At 49.3% G+C, this 19,447-nt stretch overlaps 1 protein-coding gene across 3 annotated transcripts in view; it reads left to right on the plus strand.

The window, feature by feature from the left end:
- Positions 1–19,247, plus strand: part of hivep2a (HIVEP zinc finger 2a) — a 101,598-nt gene extending 82,351 nt beyond the window's left edge. For all 3 annotated transcript variants that reach the window (XM_038277488.1, XM_038277489.1, XM_038277487.1), the window contains 11 exons: positions 682–939; positions 1,477–1,645; positions 3,152–3,230; positions 3,337–4,840; positions 4,929–5,086; positions 7,052–7,227; positions 8,886–8,987; positions 10,557–11,388; positions 12,491–12,590; positions 15,501–15,620; positions 16,256–19,247. In XM_038277488.1, coding sequence (XP_038133416.1) covers positions 682–939; positions 1,477–1,645; positions 3,152–3,230; positions 3,337–4,840; positions 4,929–5,086; positions 7,052–7,227; positions 8,886–8,987; positions 10,557–11,388; positions 12,491–12,590; positions 15,501–15,620; positions 16,256–16,780 — 4,023 coding nt within the window. In that variant the 3' untranslated portion in view covers positions 16,781–19,247. The remainder of the gene's footprint in view (positions 1–681; positions 940–1,476; positions 1,646–3,151; positions 3,231–3,336; positions 4,841–4,928; positions 5,087–7,051; positions 7,228–8,885; positions 8,988–10,556; positions 11,389–12,490; positions 12,591–15,500; positions 15,621–16,255) is intronic.
- Positions 19,248–19,447: the final 200 nt, after the last annotated feature.

Genomic DNA, 19,447 nt, shown 5'->3' on the forward strand with positions numbered 1-19,447 from the left:
TAAAGGCCGAAGGTCAGACCAACGAGCTAAAACCACGTTCTGCAGCTTCTAGAAGTATCCATGTTCTACACACCTGAATCTAACGTCCTCCAAGCAACAGTCAGGCTCTGTTAATAGAATAGAATAGAATTCAACTTTATTGTCATTCCACCGTCCTCTATTCCCATCTCCTCGGGGAGCAGTGAGCTGCCATTGTGCGGCGCCCAGGGAGCAGTGTGGGGTTAAGGGTCTTACTCAGTGCAGTCTGTGGGAGTGGGACTTGAACTCAGAACCTCTGGGACCCAAGCACAATGCCCTAACCACTAGGCCACCCCCCACCCCCCGCTCTCATGAGATGAGAGTGGAAGACACCGTCCCTCGATGATGCATCAGCGTTCAGACAAAGGTCCTTTAAGGCTTCGACCAACGTAGGACGCTGGATATTTGTTGGGTTGGGAGTTGAAGGGTTGGATCTTCTGCCTCGTGTCTCAGTGGGACATGCTCCTGGGCTTAGCGGCTGTCTTTCAGGTTGAACTGTCTCCAAATAACCACAGAGTCAGGGCTTTACTGAACCTGGTATCGCTTTAATTTTCTAGATTATTTGTTTTTATATTTCAGATGTTTCTGAACCTGCTTGTTCTAAGTGTTACGAAGCAAACCCCAGCATGTCGTTATTGAACGCGCCTTTATCTTCCGTCCTAGGATGACGCTATGGTCTCCGGTGGGGGAAAGCAGTCGGAGTTCCTGACTGTGCCTGGCAGCGGCTTTTCCAGCCACCATCAGCAGAGAGAGATGAGGCGATCTTCATCGGAGCAGGCGCCGTGCACGCTGCCCACAGAGCTGCCTGAGATGCGCAGCAAATCATTCGATTATGGGAACTTACCTTCCTCCAGACAGGGCGAGCTGTACACCAGTGCATCTGCAATGAAGGAACGTCGGCGGGGATATTTGGTTCGACAGGTAGAGTTAAATTAACCCTGACCTCTTCTTAATTCAAATGTGCTAATTTCACGCTCCTTCAGTGACAAAACAACCCCAAACTAAACCCATAGAGCCACAGGTCACCCTGAGATTAAGGAATGAACTTCCAGTGGCTGGAAAGATGAGCTGCACTTAATAAAGAGATAAAAAATCTTTTTTATTAGTCTGTGGGAGTCCATGGTGGGCAGAGCCAAAACAGAGCCAGCCCAATCACTATCGTTTTATGCTAACTAGTTGGGATGTGGATAATTCCTGCACAGCTCAGTGGGAGATGTAAGGATTGATGAGACAAAGAGAGTCAAAGACGACCTTCAGCTGGTTTTTCATTCGGTCACGGAGACAAAATGATAAATATATTTGTCACAGAAAAGTTTAAAAGCTGTTTTTTATTTGTGTTTAAACCTGAAAAAGCTAAAATCCAAGACACCAATTCTCACTTTCTTTGCTCAACCAGGTCTTTGCTCTAACATCTGTGCTAAGGTTTCTGCAGATCTAAGTAAAGTTTATCACCACCAGGCTTCGCTGAGTGTTTATCCAGAGACGGTCCTCCAGGAAGCAGGCGCACCTGAGATCTCAGTCAAACAGGAGAACCTGGAGCGTGGCGTCTGGTCCAGCCCGACGGGTTCTCCCCACGGCAGCGTGGATTTACCCGGCAGGACCAAGCGAGCTGGTAGCTGCGTCAGAGGTAAGCCTGGCAGTCAGCCTTTGCTTTCATTCTGACCCGATGATCTGGTTCCGGTGTCTCTGCAAAGTGCCTTGAGATGATGTGATGTGAATTGGCACTATAGAAATAAACTGAATTCAAATAATTAATGATTAAAGCTTTGAAACTGTTCTGAACCGGCCCCTAATCAGGCTTTAGCTACATGCACTCACTAGCCTGCAGTCACCCAAAGTCCAATTTATGCCCACATGTGAGCTGGATCTGAACCATGGCAGTCTGACCGACACAGAGTTTTCCAATGTGACCCAGTCCACTGGTCCTGAATCCGATCAGATCTTTTTAATGGCGTTCAGGTCGCATTCATCCAACCTGAACGCCATTAATATCTGACAAAGGTCAATATTCTGCTTCTTCAGATGCAGGAAGAAAAACAACATGGCGGACGACGATGCTGAGAGCAGCATTTATTTTTAACCCGGCTGAAAAGATTGTGTTGTTAATGAACTGAGGTTGAAATTAAACATGGCGAGATGCGCTCCGGCGCTACTATCCATGTTTACTTCCCGAAGCACAGAAAACACTCGCTGGTGACGTCATTGGAATCAGAATAGAGTGTTAATGCCTGCAGCTGCCAGACTCGCTTCAAGCTGCAGAAGCAGCAGGTTTACCTGCAGTCAATGATTGAGTAGCATCAGAAGGTCCTGCAGTGTCTAGAGCAGCAGGAGCAGAAGGAGCAGCAGGAGCAGCGCCTCCTGAGCTTCTGAGCATCTGAGGCGCTTCTGAAGCAGCAGCTGCTGGAGCTGATCTGGGAGCTGGCAGGGAGTCAGACGCAGCACTGCTGATGCAGAGCGCTATGATCACTCCTCTGAAACAGTTTATTAACGCCTAAATTAACTTCAAATGTAGAAACCTGCCGGCAGAATATGTTGGCTTTTATTATCCTGCTGCCTGCAGTTTGTAGCACAGACCTGAAAAACGCTAACATCTACTTCCAGCCGCCACCAACAGGAGGGGAAAACCCTGGAGAGGCGAGCGGGCCTGAGGCAGCTGCTGCTGGGGATTCCCAGTGACAGCGCAGCGCTGGTATGTGGGGGTCTGAGCGGCTCCCACAGAGAAATAATCTTTGAAGGCAGGATGGTAATCTGGATGAACTGACTGCACAGACCATGTTTTCAGGAGGACTTTCTCACTTCAACATAGATTCTAACTACTTTCTACCCGCTGATCACAGCTAATATAGCAAAGCTGCTCTCTGGCATCGAACACAGGAGCAGCAGAAGCATCTGGAAACAGATGCAGAAGCTTCTTTGATGCTCAAAGTATTGTGAACGTAGCTTTAGAGTGGCCTAGTTAAAGACCGGCCATGACTAGATTAAGGCTGGATCTTGCTTTCCAGATTTTACTGCATCATTTATTAGTTCGTCACATGAAGTATTAAAGCTTTTTCTAAAGCTACGATCTGCTTTGAATCGATTCAGTGAGTTTCTCTACAGGCAGCTTCAGTCTAAGTAATGTTTCCTCCTGCAGGATCCCAGCAGCACCAGCAGAGCAGCCTCCAGCAGAGCATCAGTGAGGACAGCCTACAGGATGAACCCGTCTATGGAAGGTGATAGCCTCTAAAACATACTTCTGTTTTTACAGCAAACTATAGAATTTCATCCTTAATGTTTCCCACATTTAAAAAATGAATGCACTGATTTGTGTGAATGCAGGACGCAGCAGCATCTCCTGCAGGCGCAGAGCTCCTCGTCTGAAGGAGAACACGCAGCCATGGAGGCTTTGGCCAAAGATCTGCCCCACCAGTACCAGACTGCTGCTCCCTTCATTTCCATCTTACAGCCCAGTTTGTTCTGGAATCAAGAGTCGGAACAGAAGCAGCAACTCCTCAAGCTTCACATCAGATCCCAGGGAAACCCGTCGGGAATTCCGGCTCATAAGCAGCCGATCCCCGAGCCGCAGACATACGATGGGAAAGCAGACGGCTCGCAGGTCTACGCCTCCTCGCTGTCGGTGCGGAACCTGGGCCCCCTCCCCTCCAGCCCCTCCCTGTTCCTGCAGCAGGTCCAGCCGGTGTTTGCCACTCAGGGCCTGGGATCCCAGTCGTCTCTGCCCGGCCTACTGGTCCCAGTCAGGATCCAGACTAACGTGCCATCGTTCGGTAGTGCTATGTACACTAGCGTCAGCCAGCTGATAGCTTCCTACGGCACCGGAGGAGCGGCGCTAGACTTGGACAGCGGCGGGATGGCCAACATGTCTCCTCCTGTTGGGAACTCTGGGAGGTCGGTGGGGGGGGGGATGAGTGGGACAGGGTTTAACTTGCCCCTCCTCCTGGGACAGGTAGATGTTGCAGGGCTGCGGTTCCCGTTGCCGGAGCAACAGGTGAAAACAGGAATCCCTCTGTCACTGACGTCAGGGACTCTATCCACTACAGACGCCTCGGCGTCCAACATGGTGGCCAGCAAACGCATGCTCTCGCCCACCAGCTCCCTGGAGCGCTTCTTCGACACCAAGCAGCAGAAGCGAGTGAAGGAGGAAAGGATGTACGGGCAGATAGTGAGAGAAATGGGCGCCGTGGAGCTGAGCGGCGCCGAACGCACATCCAACCCTGGGAAACAGGCCCGAGGTCTGAAGAGCGAAGACTCCATGGACGATTCCTCCCCTTTCCCTGTGGCGGCAAAGATGGCGGTTCCCGTCCGATCCCCAGCTCCACACCTCCCAGACGTCCCCCGCGCTGAAAGCTTCACCCCCCCGCTCCAGATCATCACTGATCGCTCAGGGGGGCGGGACTCCCCGGAGGAGCTGGACGTGGATGAAGCTCCGCCGCAGTCCAGCTCCAGCCCGGAGCCCATGCTGTCCTCTAACGACGCAGACAGCGCTGAGAAACGAGCCGCGGCGGCGAAGCGTTGTGGAGAAACGGGAGCGCCGCAGCTTTTCCAGTTCCCCAGCCTGCGCACCATGAGCTGCGTCAGTTGGTGCTTCCGGAACTACACCAAACCCAACAGCACCTTGGCAGCTTCCCACAGCTCCGTCTACGCCTCATGGTCCATCAGCTCCTACAATCCCAACCCGCTGCAGCTCAGCACCAAGGCGGCGCTGGCGCTGCTCAGGTCCAAACAGAGGAGCAACGCTGACCTGATGTACACCGTCGCCGCCGTGTCTCCTCCCAGCTCGGGGAAGCTGGTGTCCTCCGTGGCCTGGAAGCTGAGGTTTGATCAGGTACGTCCCCAGGTGTGCCTCCCGCCTCAACGCTTCGCCGCGTGTTAGCCACCTGCAGGAAGCCAAAGCTGTGGTCTTGTTTCTGCAGCTGAAGCCGGAGCTGATGCCCGTCGACGTGAGTCACTTTGGGAGGAAGATGAAGGGCGTGGTGTCGTGGGAACGCTCCAAGGAAGAGCAGGTGGAGAAGGAGGTGTCAATCAAACCGCCTGCTGCCGAACCGGCGCGCATCAAGATCTTCGAAGGCGGGTAGGTCTCCAGGAAGCTAATAGCTGAAAGGTTAGCTTCTTCTAGCAGCAGGTTCCTAAATGATGAAGGCATTGGCAGCATGTCGGCTTTTCAAAATAAAGGTTGAAGTTACCTTTCAAAATAAAACACAAAATGAAATCTGTTCAAAAAAGTTTAAACAGGATAAATTTAAATGGATTTTCAATGAAAAGTATAAAGATGATGCAGCAGGAAGTCCTCCGTTCAGCTTCCTGATGATTTATTATCGTGATTCTTTAAAACTGAGGAGACTTTAAAGATAATTTAGCATAAACATCAGAGTTTCATGAAGCTCCTGCCTCCAAAGCTTTCAGCTGGTTTCAGAGTGACGCTGCATTAATGAGATTTCAAGCTGCTGCAGATGAAACTGAATATTCAGTCATCATTATTCATTTCCATAAGCGGCCACAGCTGTGTAAACGTGTCAGCAGTCCCAGGTATTTCCCAGCCTGCACTGCTGCAGACGAGTCTTTGATATGCGAAGCCTTGAACGGCCCGTTACCTCTGGCTGCTGCAGACGGGACAGGAAGTGACACCAGAAACCAGCAGTTCCCTAAAACCTCAGCCTGTCTGAGCGGAATCTGCAGGACTCAGCAGGACTCAGCAGGACTTAGGAGCAGGACTCAGCAGGACTTGGGGGCAGGACTTGGCAGGACCCAGTTGGACTCAGCAGCACTCAGTAGGACTCAGTAGGACTCAGCAGGTCTCAGCAGGACTCAGCAGGACTCGGTAGGACTGGGTAGGACTCGGTAGGACGCAGTAGGACTCAGTAGGACTCAGTAGGACTCAGCAGGACTCAGCAGGACTCAGCAGGACTTAGGAGCAAGACTCAGCAGGACTTGGGGGCAGGACTTAGCAGGACTCAGCAGGACTCAGCAGGACTTAGGAGCAGGACTCAGCAGGACTTGGGGGCAGGACTTGGCAGGACCCAGTTGGACTCAGCAGCACTCAGTATGACTCAGTAGGACTCAGCAGGTCTCAGCAGGACTCAGCAGGACTCAGCAGGACTTAGGAGCAAGACTCAGCAGGACTTGGGGGCAGGACTTAGCAGGACTTAGCAGGACTCAGCAGGACTCAGCAGGACTTGGGGCAGGACTCAGCAGGACTTGGCAGGACCCAGTAGGACTCAGCAGGACTCAGTAGGACTCAGCAGGACTCGGTAGGACTCAGCAGGTCTCAGCAGGACTGGGGAGTAGGACTCAGCAGGACTCAGTAGGACTCAGCAGGACTCAGTAGGACTCAGTAGGACTCAGCAGGACTCGGTAGGACTCAGCAGGTCTCAGCAGGACTGGGGAGTAGGACTCAGCAGGACTCAGTAGGACTCAGCAGGACTCGGTAGGACTCGGTAGGACTCAGCAGGACTCGGTAGGACTCAGCAGGACTCAGCAGGACTCGGTAGGACTCAGCAGGACTCGGTAGGACTCAGCAGGACTCGGTAGGACTCAGTAGGACTCAGCAGGACTCAGTAGGACTCAGCAGGACTCGGCAGGACTCGGTAGGACTCGGTAGGACTCGGCAGGACTCGGCAGGACTCGGCAGGACTCGGTAGGACTCGGCAGGACTCGGTAGGACTCGGTAGGACTCGGCAGGACTCGGCAGGACTCGGCAGGACTCAGTAGGACTCGGTAGGACTCCGTGTTTCCTGCCAGCTAAAGGCTGGGTCCGGTCCCTCATATATTAAGGGACGGTGGTTGGTGGCCTAATAAGCTCTGCCATCCTGACCTCTGACCTCCCAGCCGAGGACAGAGATACTAGTGGTTCCCATGACAACCAGCCTGGTAACATATGCTGTGTACAGCGGTGAACTCTATATGTATATATCTATAGGGAGGCCTAGCGGTTAGCAGAGCTGCTAATGTCCAGGTTCACCTCCAAACCAAAGACTGTTAGGGAACATTATCAGGTTTATCCGTCTGACTCCGCCCACTCTGCCCATGTCTCCTGCAGGTTCAAATCCAACGAGGATTACGTTTACGTTCGAGGCCGCGGCCGCGGGAAGTACATCTGCGAGGAATGCGGCATCCGCTGCAAGAAACCTAGCATGCTGAAGAAACACATCCGAACGCACACCGACGTCCGGCCCTACGTCTGCAAGTTCTGCAACTTCGCTTTCAAGACTAAAGGTAGAGCATCCAACCGTCATCCAACCGTCATCCAAATGTCATCCAACCATCCATCCATCATCCATCCATCATCCATCCATCCAAACATCCATCCATCCATCCATCCAAACATCCATCCATCCATCCATCATCCATCCATCCATCCATTTTCCATCCATCCATCCATCCATCATCTATCCATCCATCCATCCATCCATCATCTATCCATCCATCATCCATCCATCCATCCATCATCCATCCATCCATCCATCCATCCATCATCTATCCATCCATCCATCATCTATCCATCCATCCATCCATCCATCCATCATCTATCCATCCATCCATCCATCCATCCATCATCTATCCATCCATCATCCATCCATCCATCATCCATCCATCCATCCATCCATCCATCCATCATCTATCCATCCATCCATCCATCCATCCATCCATCCATCCATCCATCATCTATCCATCCATCCATCCATCCATCCATCATCTATCCATCCATCCATCCATCCATCATCTATCCATCCATCCATCCATCATCCATCCATCCATCCATCCATCCATCATCCATCCATCCATCATCCATCCATCCAAACATCCATCCATCCATCCATCATCCATCCATCATCCATCCATCCATCATCTATCCATCCATCCATCATCTATCCATCCATCATCCATCCATCCATCCATCATCCATCCATCCATCCATCCATCCATCCATCATCTATCCATCCATCCATCATCCATCCATCCATCCATCATCCATCCATCATCCATCCATCCATCCATCATCCATCCATCCATCCATCCATCCATCCATCCATCATCTATCCATCTATCCATCCATCCAACATCCATCCATCCATCCATCCATCCATCCATCCATCCATCATCCATCCATCATCCATCCATCCATCCATCCATCCATCATCTATCCATCCATCCATCCAAACATCCATCCATCCATCCATCCATCCATCATCTATCCATCCATCCAAACATCCATCCATCCATCCATCCATCATCCATCCATCATCCATCCATCCATCCATCATCTATCCATCATCCATCCATCCATCCATCCATCCATCATCCATCCATCCATCCATCCATCCATCCATCATCCATCCATCCATCCATCCATCCATCATCTATCCATCCATCCATCCATCCATCATCCATCCATCCATCCATCCATCCATCATCCATCCATCCATCCATCCATCCATCATCTATCCATCCATCCATCCAAACATCCATCCATCCATCCATCCATCCATCATCTATCCATCCATCCATCCATCCATCATCCATCCATCCATCCATCCATCCATCATCCATCCATCCATCCATCCATCCATCCATCCATCCATCCATCATCTATCCATCCATCCATCCATCCATCCATCCATCCATCCATCCATCCATCCATCCATCATCCATCCATCCATCCATCCATCCATCCATCATCCATCCATCCATCCATCCATCCATCCATCCATCATCTATCCATCCATCCATCCATCCATCCATCCATCCATCCATCACTGTTCTGCAGTGATGGATCACGCCGTCCAGTAAAACCAGTCGTCCAGTAAAACCAGGCGTCCAGTTAAACCAGTCAGTAATTTGGGATTGTTTGTTTGTCTCTCTGTCGTTTGCAGGAAATCTGACGAAGCACATGAAGTCCAAGGCTCATATGAAAAAGTGTTTGGAGTTGGGCGTCTCCATGTCGTCGATCGAAGACACCGAGGCGGACGAAGGAGGTAGAAAAGAAAACGTTAAAATCTTCAGTAGAACTCAGACGCTTTGGCAGAAGAGTTGCTCTGATTCTTCAGTAAACAGACAGAAATGATGCGTTTCCAGCTACCATGAGCCGCCTTCGCTGCTCCGCTAACCTTCAATGGATTACAAGGCTGTCTGATCCATAGACATCCATAGACGCTGCCTCATCAGGTGAAAGGCGTGCCAACGGAGCGGCCATCTTAGGTCAGACCAGGCTGCTGTCAGAGAAGCAAATGGGAGTTTATGATTTCAGACACTCGTCTTCATGTGATTAAAATGAGATCTGAGGCGCCTCCTATTCGTCCTGACAGCAGCTGTCTGAACTGTGGTCTGACCCAAGATGGCCGCCCTATAGGCACGTCGGCCTTGCTGCTGGCAGTGTCCAATGAGGCGCCTGTATACTAATGTGTGGTCTGAACTGCTTTAGTGTCTGAGCTCATAGTATTTACCATCTGATGCCTCCATCCTTCACATCTACTCCACAACTGGAGTTACTTTAGGCTAACACTGCCCCCTACTGTGCTGGAGTGTGGTCATCAGCGTTTTAGCATCTTCACTACTGAAGTTGCTTCTTTTTAAAATGATTTAGAGTAATAAAAGCGCTCCCAGCCTCTCCACGGCGCCGCAGGCAGCTGTTTGGACACAATCCTGAAATTAACCCTTTCTGCTGTTGGTGCTTCTGTCTCCTTGAACCCCAGTGGGCCTCAGCAGATGGCCGCTCACACTGAGCCTGGTTCTGCTGGAGGTTTCTTCCTGTTCAAAGGGAGTTTTTCCTCTCCACTGTCTCTACAAGCATGCTTAGTGTGAGGGATTGCTGAAGAGTCAATGAGTCGATGCAATCAGCTGGTTTTCCTTAGATAGAAAACTTTGAATCAATCTGACTGGATGATCTGGTTGAACTGGAAAGTGACCTGAGATGACATGATGTGAATTGGAGCTATAGAAATAAACTGAATAGAATTAAAATGCTGTATTTAATTAGCATAGAGATGGTAGCTGATGCTAGTTTCCCACCAGATTAAATTCCTTTGTTCGATGGACCCCTGCTGGGGGGTTTGGCTCGCCGTTTCATTCAGACACACGAGGAGACGCAGAGGACGTCCCACCGATGAGTCACTGACAGATAAATGTTGGACTAGTTGCTGATTTATTGAAGGAGAAGCAAACAGAGGATGAATATTATTCAAACTTCAACCCAGAAACCTGAAGCAGGAACTCAGGGTCACTTTTTTCCAGAGTTATTTTATTGGTTTTGTTTATCAATAAATTCAGATTATGACGGCCATTTTTCAGCCGCTTTACAGGAAAACTTCTGGGCTGTTTGGCTGGAATCCATCTGCTGGAAAAACCAAAGTGTTCAGAGACGTTTTTGACTCCAGCAGCTTTTATAGCTCTGCGTTTTATTAGCTTTAGCCGTGGGAATCGGCTCTCTGAGGTGTTTTATGCAACATGTAAACTTTCACCACATTTTAATGCAAGCTGATTGTTTTAATCCTTTTTCTCTCATTGTTTTTCTCTCACTCCTCGGTTTTGCTTCCTTTGTGTTGAAGATGGAGGAGAGGAAGGCCAGAGATCTTCAGAGAAGCGGTCCAGAGGAACCGTGGCGGAGCACCAGTTCTCGGACGCCGATGATTCGGAGGGCGGTGAGGAGGATTGTGACGAGGTGGATGAAGATGAGGACGATGAGGATGACTACGATGGCGACTCCACCCCAAAGAGCCGTTCTCGTTCCACGAGCCCTCAGCCGTATCCGCTGCCCTCACTGTCCATCACAGCGGGGGCCTCCACCCACAGCGCTCCTCACCTGTCCCACCCGGTGGCGCCAGACCTCCACCTGGTGGGGCACTCCAGCAGGGCGCCTCTGTTCGGATACTTCACCACTATCCCCAGCATCCAGATCACATCTCAGGCTCCTCCCACTGAGTGGAATCCAGCGGAGCAACATCTGGAGCGGAACAGCCTCCTGGCTCCACCCTTGTCCTCCTTCATGGATGAGGATATCTCCGTCCCCTCCCCAGATCTGTCCTCCTCCTCCTCACCTGGGCTGGAGCTCTCTGGCTGCCCCTCCCCCAGCTCCCCGTCATCCTCCCCCTCAACATGCCGTTACCTGTCCCCACGCCGTGACCTTTCACCTCGTTCTGGACATCTGTCCCCCCGGCGGGACATCTCCCCTCTGCGCCACGTCTCCCCTAAGCGGGACATGGGAGGCGGGGCGTACCGCCGAGACGTGTCCCCAAGGCGGGGGCACCTCTCTGTGCTCTCGCCGCTCTCACGGCCAACATCTCCAGGGGGGCGGGACTACAAGAGAGACCTTTCGCCACGAGGACGCCACAGGGGAATGATCCGTGCGCTGTCTCCTCGCCGAGGCCTTTATCACCAAAGGTTGGTTCCAGCAGATTATTACTGCGCTCGCTATAATCCGTTAGCATTAGGTTTGATCCGTTTGACCAGTTCAGACCGTCTTCAGTGCTGTCGGCCATTTTCCAAACAAGTTCATCTCTTACCGCCGTGTCTTAGCGATATTTTAATGCAGCCAATCAAACACAGCAGGAACCAACTTTCAACGTTAGCATTTTGCATCCAGACTCTCTGCTCCTTTACTAGAATCAGAAGGTCAGAATTTTTACCACCTGTGTCTCCAGGGACGCTTCCTGATTGGCTGAGCTTAGACCCCCTGTAACTCATTAGCTCAGTGGTTCCCAGTCCTGGTTCTCAGGGACGCCGCCCTGCAGGCTTTAGGAACGTCTCCTTTTCCCTGATCACTCCTTGTTCATCTTAGAAGCTCCTCCTTTGCAATCAGAGCCACAGAAACCTGCTGATCAGGGATTCTGTTTCTGGTGGAACAAGGAGGAACCGAGAAGACTCAGGACACTGGTTCCTTAGGGACAGGGTCCCTGAGGAACAGGGTCCCTGAAGGACAGGGACAATGAGGGACAGGGTCCCTTAAGGACAGGGTCACTGAGGGAGAGGGTAACTGAAGAACAGGGTCCCTGAAGGACAGGGACAATGAGGGACAGGGGTCCCTGAGGGACAGGGTCACTGAGGAACAGGGTCCCTGAGGGACAGGGTTGGGAACCATTGCATTAGCTGCATAAAATGATGCAAAACGCCAAGATGTCCTCTGATTGATCCTGGTGGACGTCGTCCAACCTGAAGTCTTTGGTCTGCTGGACCTTTTTCAGACTTTCTCAGAAAATTTTCAGTGAATTTATTTTGATCACATCTTTTACGCGGATAAACTCAGTCCTTAGCCGATAGAGATACAGAAAGCTCATCTGCTGTTGGACAGGAGATGTTCCTTTGTTAGCGTTAGCACGGTGCTAGCTTATTGTTTCAAAAAGTAGAATCAAAGTTAGAAGAAATCAGCTGTTTTATAGAAGAGTTAACAGGTAAATAAATGGAGGCTTTCACCTGTCTGAGCTTTGAATGAAACTTCTTTAAAATGACTATAGTTGACTGATTGTTCTGTTTATCTGTGACTCAGCCCCCACAGCGGGGCCCGGGGCCCGAGGAACAATCATCATATGGCGGCGATGGCTCACGCAGATTTCCCTCTGGGGCGTCACAGTGCAGAGATGGAAAAGGTAAGGTCGCTGTCTTTTGCTTCACGGATATTAGTCCAACTGGTCTTTTCAATGTCTCTGTTTTCAATCTTGGGAAAAAGGTTTAAAGTTTGCACTTTCATGTTGATCCACCCAACTGCTTATTTTCTTTATACAAAAAGATAAAACTTCCCAACAGATGATAGACAGACAGTGATAGTCGGTCCTCACTGTACCTAAGGTTCAGCCCAACTAAAGAACGTCATTTCTGTTTGTATTCAGGATCTGGTGCTTCGGGTTGTGACCCATACCTCAGACTAAGGGCTGTACCAGAACTTAGCCAATAAAGCTACAGCTTTAGCTTCCTATTTATCCTCACCTTATCAACAGTCATGAGCAAGACCCAAAGTTACTTGATCTCCACTGCTCAACCAGAGACTCACTCACTTGCTCTGACAGAACCTTGTCTTCAGGCTCCTGGAAGACCTCAGTCACGACTGTTTCACTATTAGTTGGAACTAGTATTGAAAAGAATGAGACTTAAATGACTGAATACCTGGTTCTGCTTGAATCCAAGGAACACCCAAAACTAGGAAGATGTTGGGCATGTTGACCTTAGATAGGAGTTCAAAGTACTTTGTATATGATCAATGGTAGACCCTTTGCAGACCTCCCTGATACCCTGCTAAAACTATGCCAATACCTCCCTGATACCCTGCTACAACTATGCCAAGACCTCCCTGATACCCTGCTACAGCTATGCCAAGACCTCCCTGATACCCTGCTACAACTATGCCAAGACCTCCCTGATACCCTGCTAAAACTATGCCAATACCTCCCTGATACCCTGCTACAACTATGCCAATACCTCCCTGATACCCTGCTACAACTATGCCAAGACCTCCCTGATACCCTGCTACAACTATGCCAAGACCTCCCTGATACCCTGCTACAACTATGCCAAGACCTCCCTGATACCCTGCTACAACTATGACAATACCTCCCTGATACCCTGCTACAGCTATGCCAAGACCTCCCTGATACCCTGCTACAACTATGACAATACCTCCCTGATACCCTGCTACAACTATGCCAATACCTCCCTGATACCCCTGCTACAGCTATGCCAAGACCTCCCTGATACCCTGCTACAACTATGACAATACCTCCCTGATACCCTGCTACAGCTATGCCAAGACCTCCCTGATACCCTGCTACAACTATGACAATACCTCCCTGATACCCTGCTACAACTATGCCAAGACCTCCCTGATACCCTGCTACAACTATGCCAAGACCTCCCTGATACCCTGCTACAGCTATGCCAAGACCTCCCTGATACCCTGCTACAACTATGCCAATACCTCCCTGATACCCTGCTACAACTATGCCAAGACCTCCCTGATACCCTGCTACACCTATGCCAAGACCTCCCTGATACCCTGCTACAACTATGCCAAGACCTCCCTGATACCCTGCTACAGCTATGCCAAGACCTCCCTGATACCCTGCTACAGCTATGCCAAGACCTCCCTGATACCCTGCTACAACTATGCCAAGACCTCCCTGATACCCTGCTACAACTATGCCAAGACCTCCCTGATACCCTGCTACAACTATGCCAAGACCTCCCTGATACCCTGCTACAACTATGCCAAGACCTCCCTGATACCCTGCTACAGCTATGCCAAGACCTCCCTGATACCCTGCTACAACTATGCCAAGACCTCCCTGACACCCTGCTACAACTATGCCAAGACCTCCCTGATACCCTGCTACAGCTATGCCAAGACCTCCCTGATACCCTGCTACAACTATGCCAAGACCTCCCTGATACCCTGCTACAACTATGCCAAGACCTCCCTAATCAGATGCTTTGGGGAATAGCAGCCGAGTGGTTGGGGCATTGTGCTTAGAATCCTGAGGTTCAGAGTTCAAGCCCCACAGACTGCCACCCTGGCTCCGTGAGCGAGACCCCTGACCCCCCCACACTGCTCCCCGGGCGCCGCACAATGGCAGCCCACTGCTCCCTGAGGGAATGGGTTAAACATTGAGAGTAAATTTTGTTGCTCTGTGAATGGAACAACAATAAAACGCTGGGAATAAAGACCCTTCTAAGACCTCTCTAAGACCCAGGTCTTTTTGTTGTAGCAGGGTCTTAGGGAGGTCTTCTAAGACCTCCCTAAGACCCTGCTACAACCATGTCAGACCCTCTACACATATTATGATGCTCATGATTTATTCAGTCTAAATAATCATCACAGAATTAATGAAATATAGAATATAATGGAATAGAAACTCCATTATTGGGAAATATCTCTCCATGGCTGATCATTGGGTTCGTTTCCCGTCTGAAGGTATCGTTAAAGGAAATATGGCCGCTTTGAGGCGATGCCCTCAGTTAAAGTTATCTATCAGCCTTTAAAAGCTGCCATCATTGTTTAGAAGCTAATCTGGAGTGAAGACCTTTCAGACTGAGGATGAAGTGTGAGGGATGAAGGGCAGCGACTGGTGGAAGGAGAAACCATCTGGCAGAGGAGACATTTAGAGACGGTGAGGGAATGAAGTCCAGCTCAGACACAGCGACTGTTACAGAGAAGAATGATGGAAGACGCTGCCGCCGCTGGTAATGGGATCTTGGCCGGCTGGGATGCGGTTAATGAGGCTCCTGTTTTTCTTCTCAAGAGCTTCACCTCCAACCCTGGCTGCTGCTGCCAAGCTGGAACCCAAGAGGGAGTCTGACTCTGCAGATAGATCCGTGTTTCAGGAGCTGCTCTCCACAGATCCCACACTCTATATTTGCACTTTTCATTGGAGGTTTTATTCATTTAAAGCACTTTTCAGGAATTCCTCATCTCCACAGCCGGAGGTTTCCGTCTGATAGACACTTAATGCAGAGATAGAGGAAGCCAGACGTTTCTGCTCTTCATGTTGACTCTCAATCTGTTTCAGAATCTTCTTCCTGGTTCCTCATCGCCATCTGAACGGGATCAAGGCTCAGCCCAGCGTTACCAGTCCGCTTCACCTCACCAGGTTCTGTTCAGCCATCTACCCACCCATTCACAACTTCAGGTGCTGCGCTTATTCCTTATGTTTATATTTATTACTTTCTTTAATGCTCTACATTCATATGTCTACTTAACTATTACTGTAGCTACATTAGCAATACATGCCCTTCAAAATAAAGCTCATAGTATTCCAAAAAATTTAAAAAACAATCCACCTTTTCAATTCAAAATGTCAGAAATAGCGTTTTATACAGAACTAAACGCTATTTCTGACATTTTGATTGAAAAGCTTCCTGGATGGAAGAGAAACGTCTTCAGACTTGGAAACTTTTTAGGAATGACTCTGACCTGAATAACTGAGAATCTCCAGCAGCACAAAGCTCATAGTCATTTCTCAAAATAAAATTCTGATGTTTGCATCCAAACCAGGCAGGAAGGGGATAAGGTTGGACTTTCAAAATAAAGTCTTTATTTTCTCAGATCCCTTTCAAACTAAGAGCGTTGATTTAAAGGCACAGGCGCTTTCTAAGCGCGGTTCGCTCAGCCACAGGTGAAGCAGGGACTGTTTGCACCTTTAGCTCCTGCAATGGAGGCAGGCGCCGTAGGACCTCGCTTCTTCTTCTTCTCTCACTGATCTGTTTTGTGTCTGTTAAGCTGCTCCTGGTGGGCGGAGCTTCTAATCTTCTATTTGCTCCTCAGGTGCGTTCTCCATTCCCGATGATTCCCATCGGAGGAATTCAGATGGTACACTCTATCCCCACATCTGCCCAGCAGGGGGCGCCCACGGTCTTCCTGCAGAAGAGCGTATCGGAGGACTCGGACAGCGGTGAGGTCGCCTCCGTCGGCAGAAAAGGAGGTGAGAAGGTGGAAGGGGGAGGAGTCAGGCAGGAGCAGGAGGAGGGCATCCACACCTGCACCAAAGCTATCGCCTCCCTCTGCCTGGATCCTGAGTGCGTGCAACGAGGAGCAGGAGGAGTCCGATCGCCCTCCTCCTCATCTGCATCTCCAGCCCCGCGTCCGTCCCCGTCGCCTCCTACCGCTCCAGGATTTCAGCACTTTAGCGGCGCGGAGCTCAGACCTTCGCACCCGGTGACCCCTGCCTCCCCCCACTCATCCTCTTCCTCCCTCTCCCCTCACCCCCCCGGCCTGGGATCTGACCCCCTGCAGCCTCACGCGGCATCCCAACCCTCGACGGTGGGAAAACAGCGTGAGGTGGAAAGCTAGAGCAGGAAGCAGGACGCCTCTCAGAAAGGGGGCGGAGTTTCCGTTTTCATCCAATAGGAAGGGACGATGTGCAACAAAGAGAAGAAACAAGGAACTTTGCACATTTTAGCTGAACTGCTGTCTGTTGGACTCGGAGTCCGGCCTGCAGCCCGCAGACATTTTTATTTAAAGACTTCGGAAAAAGCCGATAAAAGTTTGGCGGAAAACGCCGATAAAAGGTTGGCGGAAAACGCCGATTCAACAGCGGACTTCTACGAGCGTGCCTTTCCTTTCATCCAGCGGGATTCGGTTCGGATTGCAGGAAGGTAGATGTACATAAATAATATTACCCTTTTCTCTCTTTTTTGCATATCAGCTTTGTAATAAATGCACTCCTCCCCCCCCCTTCTTTTTCATTTTTTGGACACCTTAAACGTTGATGTGAAGTTATGGATATTACCATTACGTACGGTTGCACTAAAACATATTTTTATATGAGTGAAATAAAAAAAGCTTTTTTGTGTACAGCAGCGATTCTATAATACTATTTATTGTTACCAAGTTTCATAAACTGTAAATTTTTTCTTAAGTGTCGTGGATGCCTTTTCTATGTACAGCATGGGGAGCAGGACGTGTGCACTGTAATACGGCTTTCTATGTGTTTATATACGTCAGAGTGAACCGCCAACCTCGCTAGGAGGCTTATGCATATTGAAGATGTACTCAAGTATTTAACCTGCATATGATGAATACATACAGTATCGTCTATTGTCTGCACTTAGCATTTAAACATTTACATTTTTGTAGTTTGCTTGTACATTTTTGCTGCTTTTCGCCTGCCGCTGCTCAGAAGTTTTTCTGTTTTTAAAAACTTTAAATTAGAGCTGCACCACATCAGAAAAACAAAAACATTTTAATAGTTGTGCTTTTGATGAACCTGCATCAGCAGATGTAGAAATATCAGATTCTTCCAAACATGGAGAGTTTGAAACAGAAAGTAAACATGAATTATTATCCTGATTGGTCTAAAACCTAAAGGTCAAACGTTAGCAAGAGGCACTTTCAAAATAAAGTTAATAAAACATTGAATAAGTCAGTTTTCGCGCATCAGAACAAAGGTTATTGTTGTCCTCCAAAATAAAAGCCCTAACATTAGATGGAGTCTTGTCATGTGACGCAGTTTTCACATGAAAAAGAACAAGCCACCCCTGAACGGGGGATTGCTGCAAACCACAGCTCATGACTGACCTTCAAAATAAAAGCCTAGATATAAAGATGGGTGGGTGTTTAGCTAAAATAGCTCCTATGTTATTTTGTCAACTAGGCTGTAATACTAGTGGATGTTATGTTCTCTTCAAAATAAAAGCCCAAGGTTTTTTGTTGAATGGGTGGAATTACAGCTAATGGACCTAAAAGGATACGGTTTGTAAATCGAGCTTCTGCGATCCCTTCCAGATTGGCGAGTTTTCTTTAACCAGAGCGAATTAGCGGGAGGAAGCTGCTGGTTTGATTCCTGGTTTTTCTGCACCTTCTCCCTGTGCAGCCGTGGCTTCTCTCCAGTTACCCTGACCTCAGTGCAGTGAGAGCATTCCTGCCGTCCGTTAACAGGCTGGCATGCCGTCATGGCCGCCGCCAGAATCTGGGCGTCACCAGATTGACCTGCTGGGGACCACAGATGGGCTAATTCTGCACCTTTACGTCATTTGTTCCTTTTGGAAAACACCGGCATGGATTAGATACTTTCCCATCTAAGGAACCGCAGCAGGAAGATGTTTATGGTTAGAGATGTTGTGCAGCTCTAGTTTGAAGGTGTTATTTTCTCTCTGCATTAAAATAAAGATGTTTGCCCCCCCCCCCCAAAGAAGCATTCCAGTCTCAAACATGCCGGGTCTCTCGCAGCATCGGAAACCTGCAACATCTCTAACAATGCACCTTATTTTTCCTGCTCCGCCTTTTATTTTTAGCACTTAGACGATAATCCTGCAGTCATGGCGTCTCTGCACCGCTCTCCTGCGCAGCCTTTTCAAAAAGTCAAGCAATATTTAGCCAAACTCTGCTCTCACCAGCAGGGAGTTTTTTTGTTGCAAGGCAACAATGGTGTACTTTAAAGAATTCCTAAAATCAGGAGCAGAAGGGAGCAGGTGTTGTGCTGTTGGGACAGTTTGGGGCTGAGCCGGGCAGGCTGCAATGTGAGTGTCTGTATTCTGTATCAGTGTATAAACCAGTATATCCTCTTCTTACTTCTTTTCTATTTTGATTCTCCCTCTTATGTATCATGAAAACAATGATGTCTCTTTCTCTTATCAAAGCACAAGTCATTGCATTTAAGTGACACCTGCAGAGAAAAAAGGAGGTCGAGCAGGTGAACGTGCATCTATGGGGTGTCTCTGTGACGGTGTTATCATGTACGATCCTCGCTGGGAGAAGCGTTGCAGTAGAGGTGGAAGAATGCGTTCATGTTTCCTAATAAAGATGAACAGAAACAGCAGCAGGTCTCTGGCTTTTATTTCAGTTTCTGGAGAAGTGATGACCTGTTCATGGCTCGTTTATCGCCGTGGGAACGCCAACGGATGGAAGGAGAAAGATGTGACCTTCATCCACAGCTCAGGCCGGCTGTACTGGTCCAGTTTTCCTAATTATTTTATTGTTTCTCAATTATTTCCATCTTTCAAAAAAAATAATCAATGT

The sequence above is a fragment of the Cyprinodon tularosa genome, unplaced genomic scaffold (genome assembly GCF_016077235.1).
Source record: "Cyprinodon tularosa strain WSP-4 unplaced genomic scaffold, ASM1607723v1 ctg1315, whole genome shotgun sequence".
Lineage (NCBI taxonomy): Eukaryota > Metazoa > Chordata > Actinopteri > Cyprinodontiformes > Cyprinodontidae > Cyprinodon > Cyprinodon tularosa.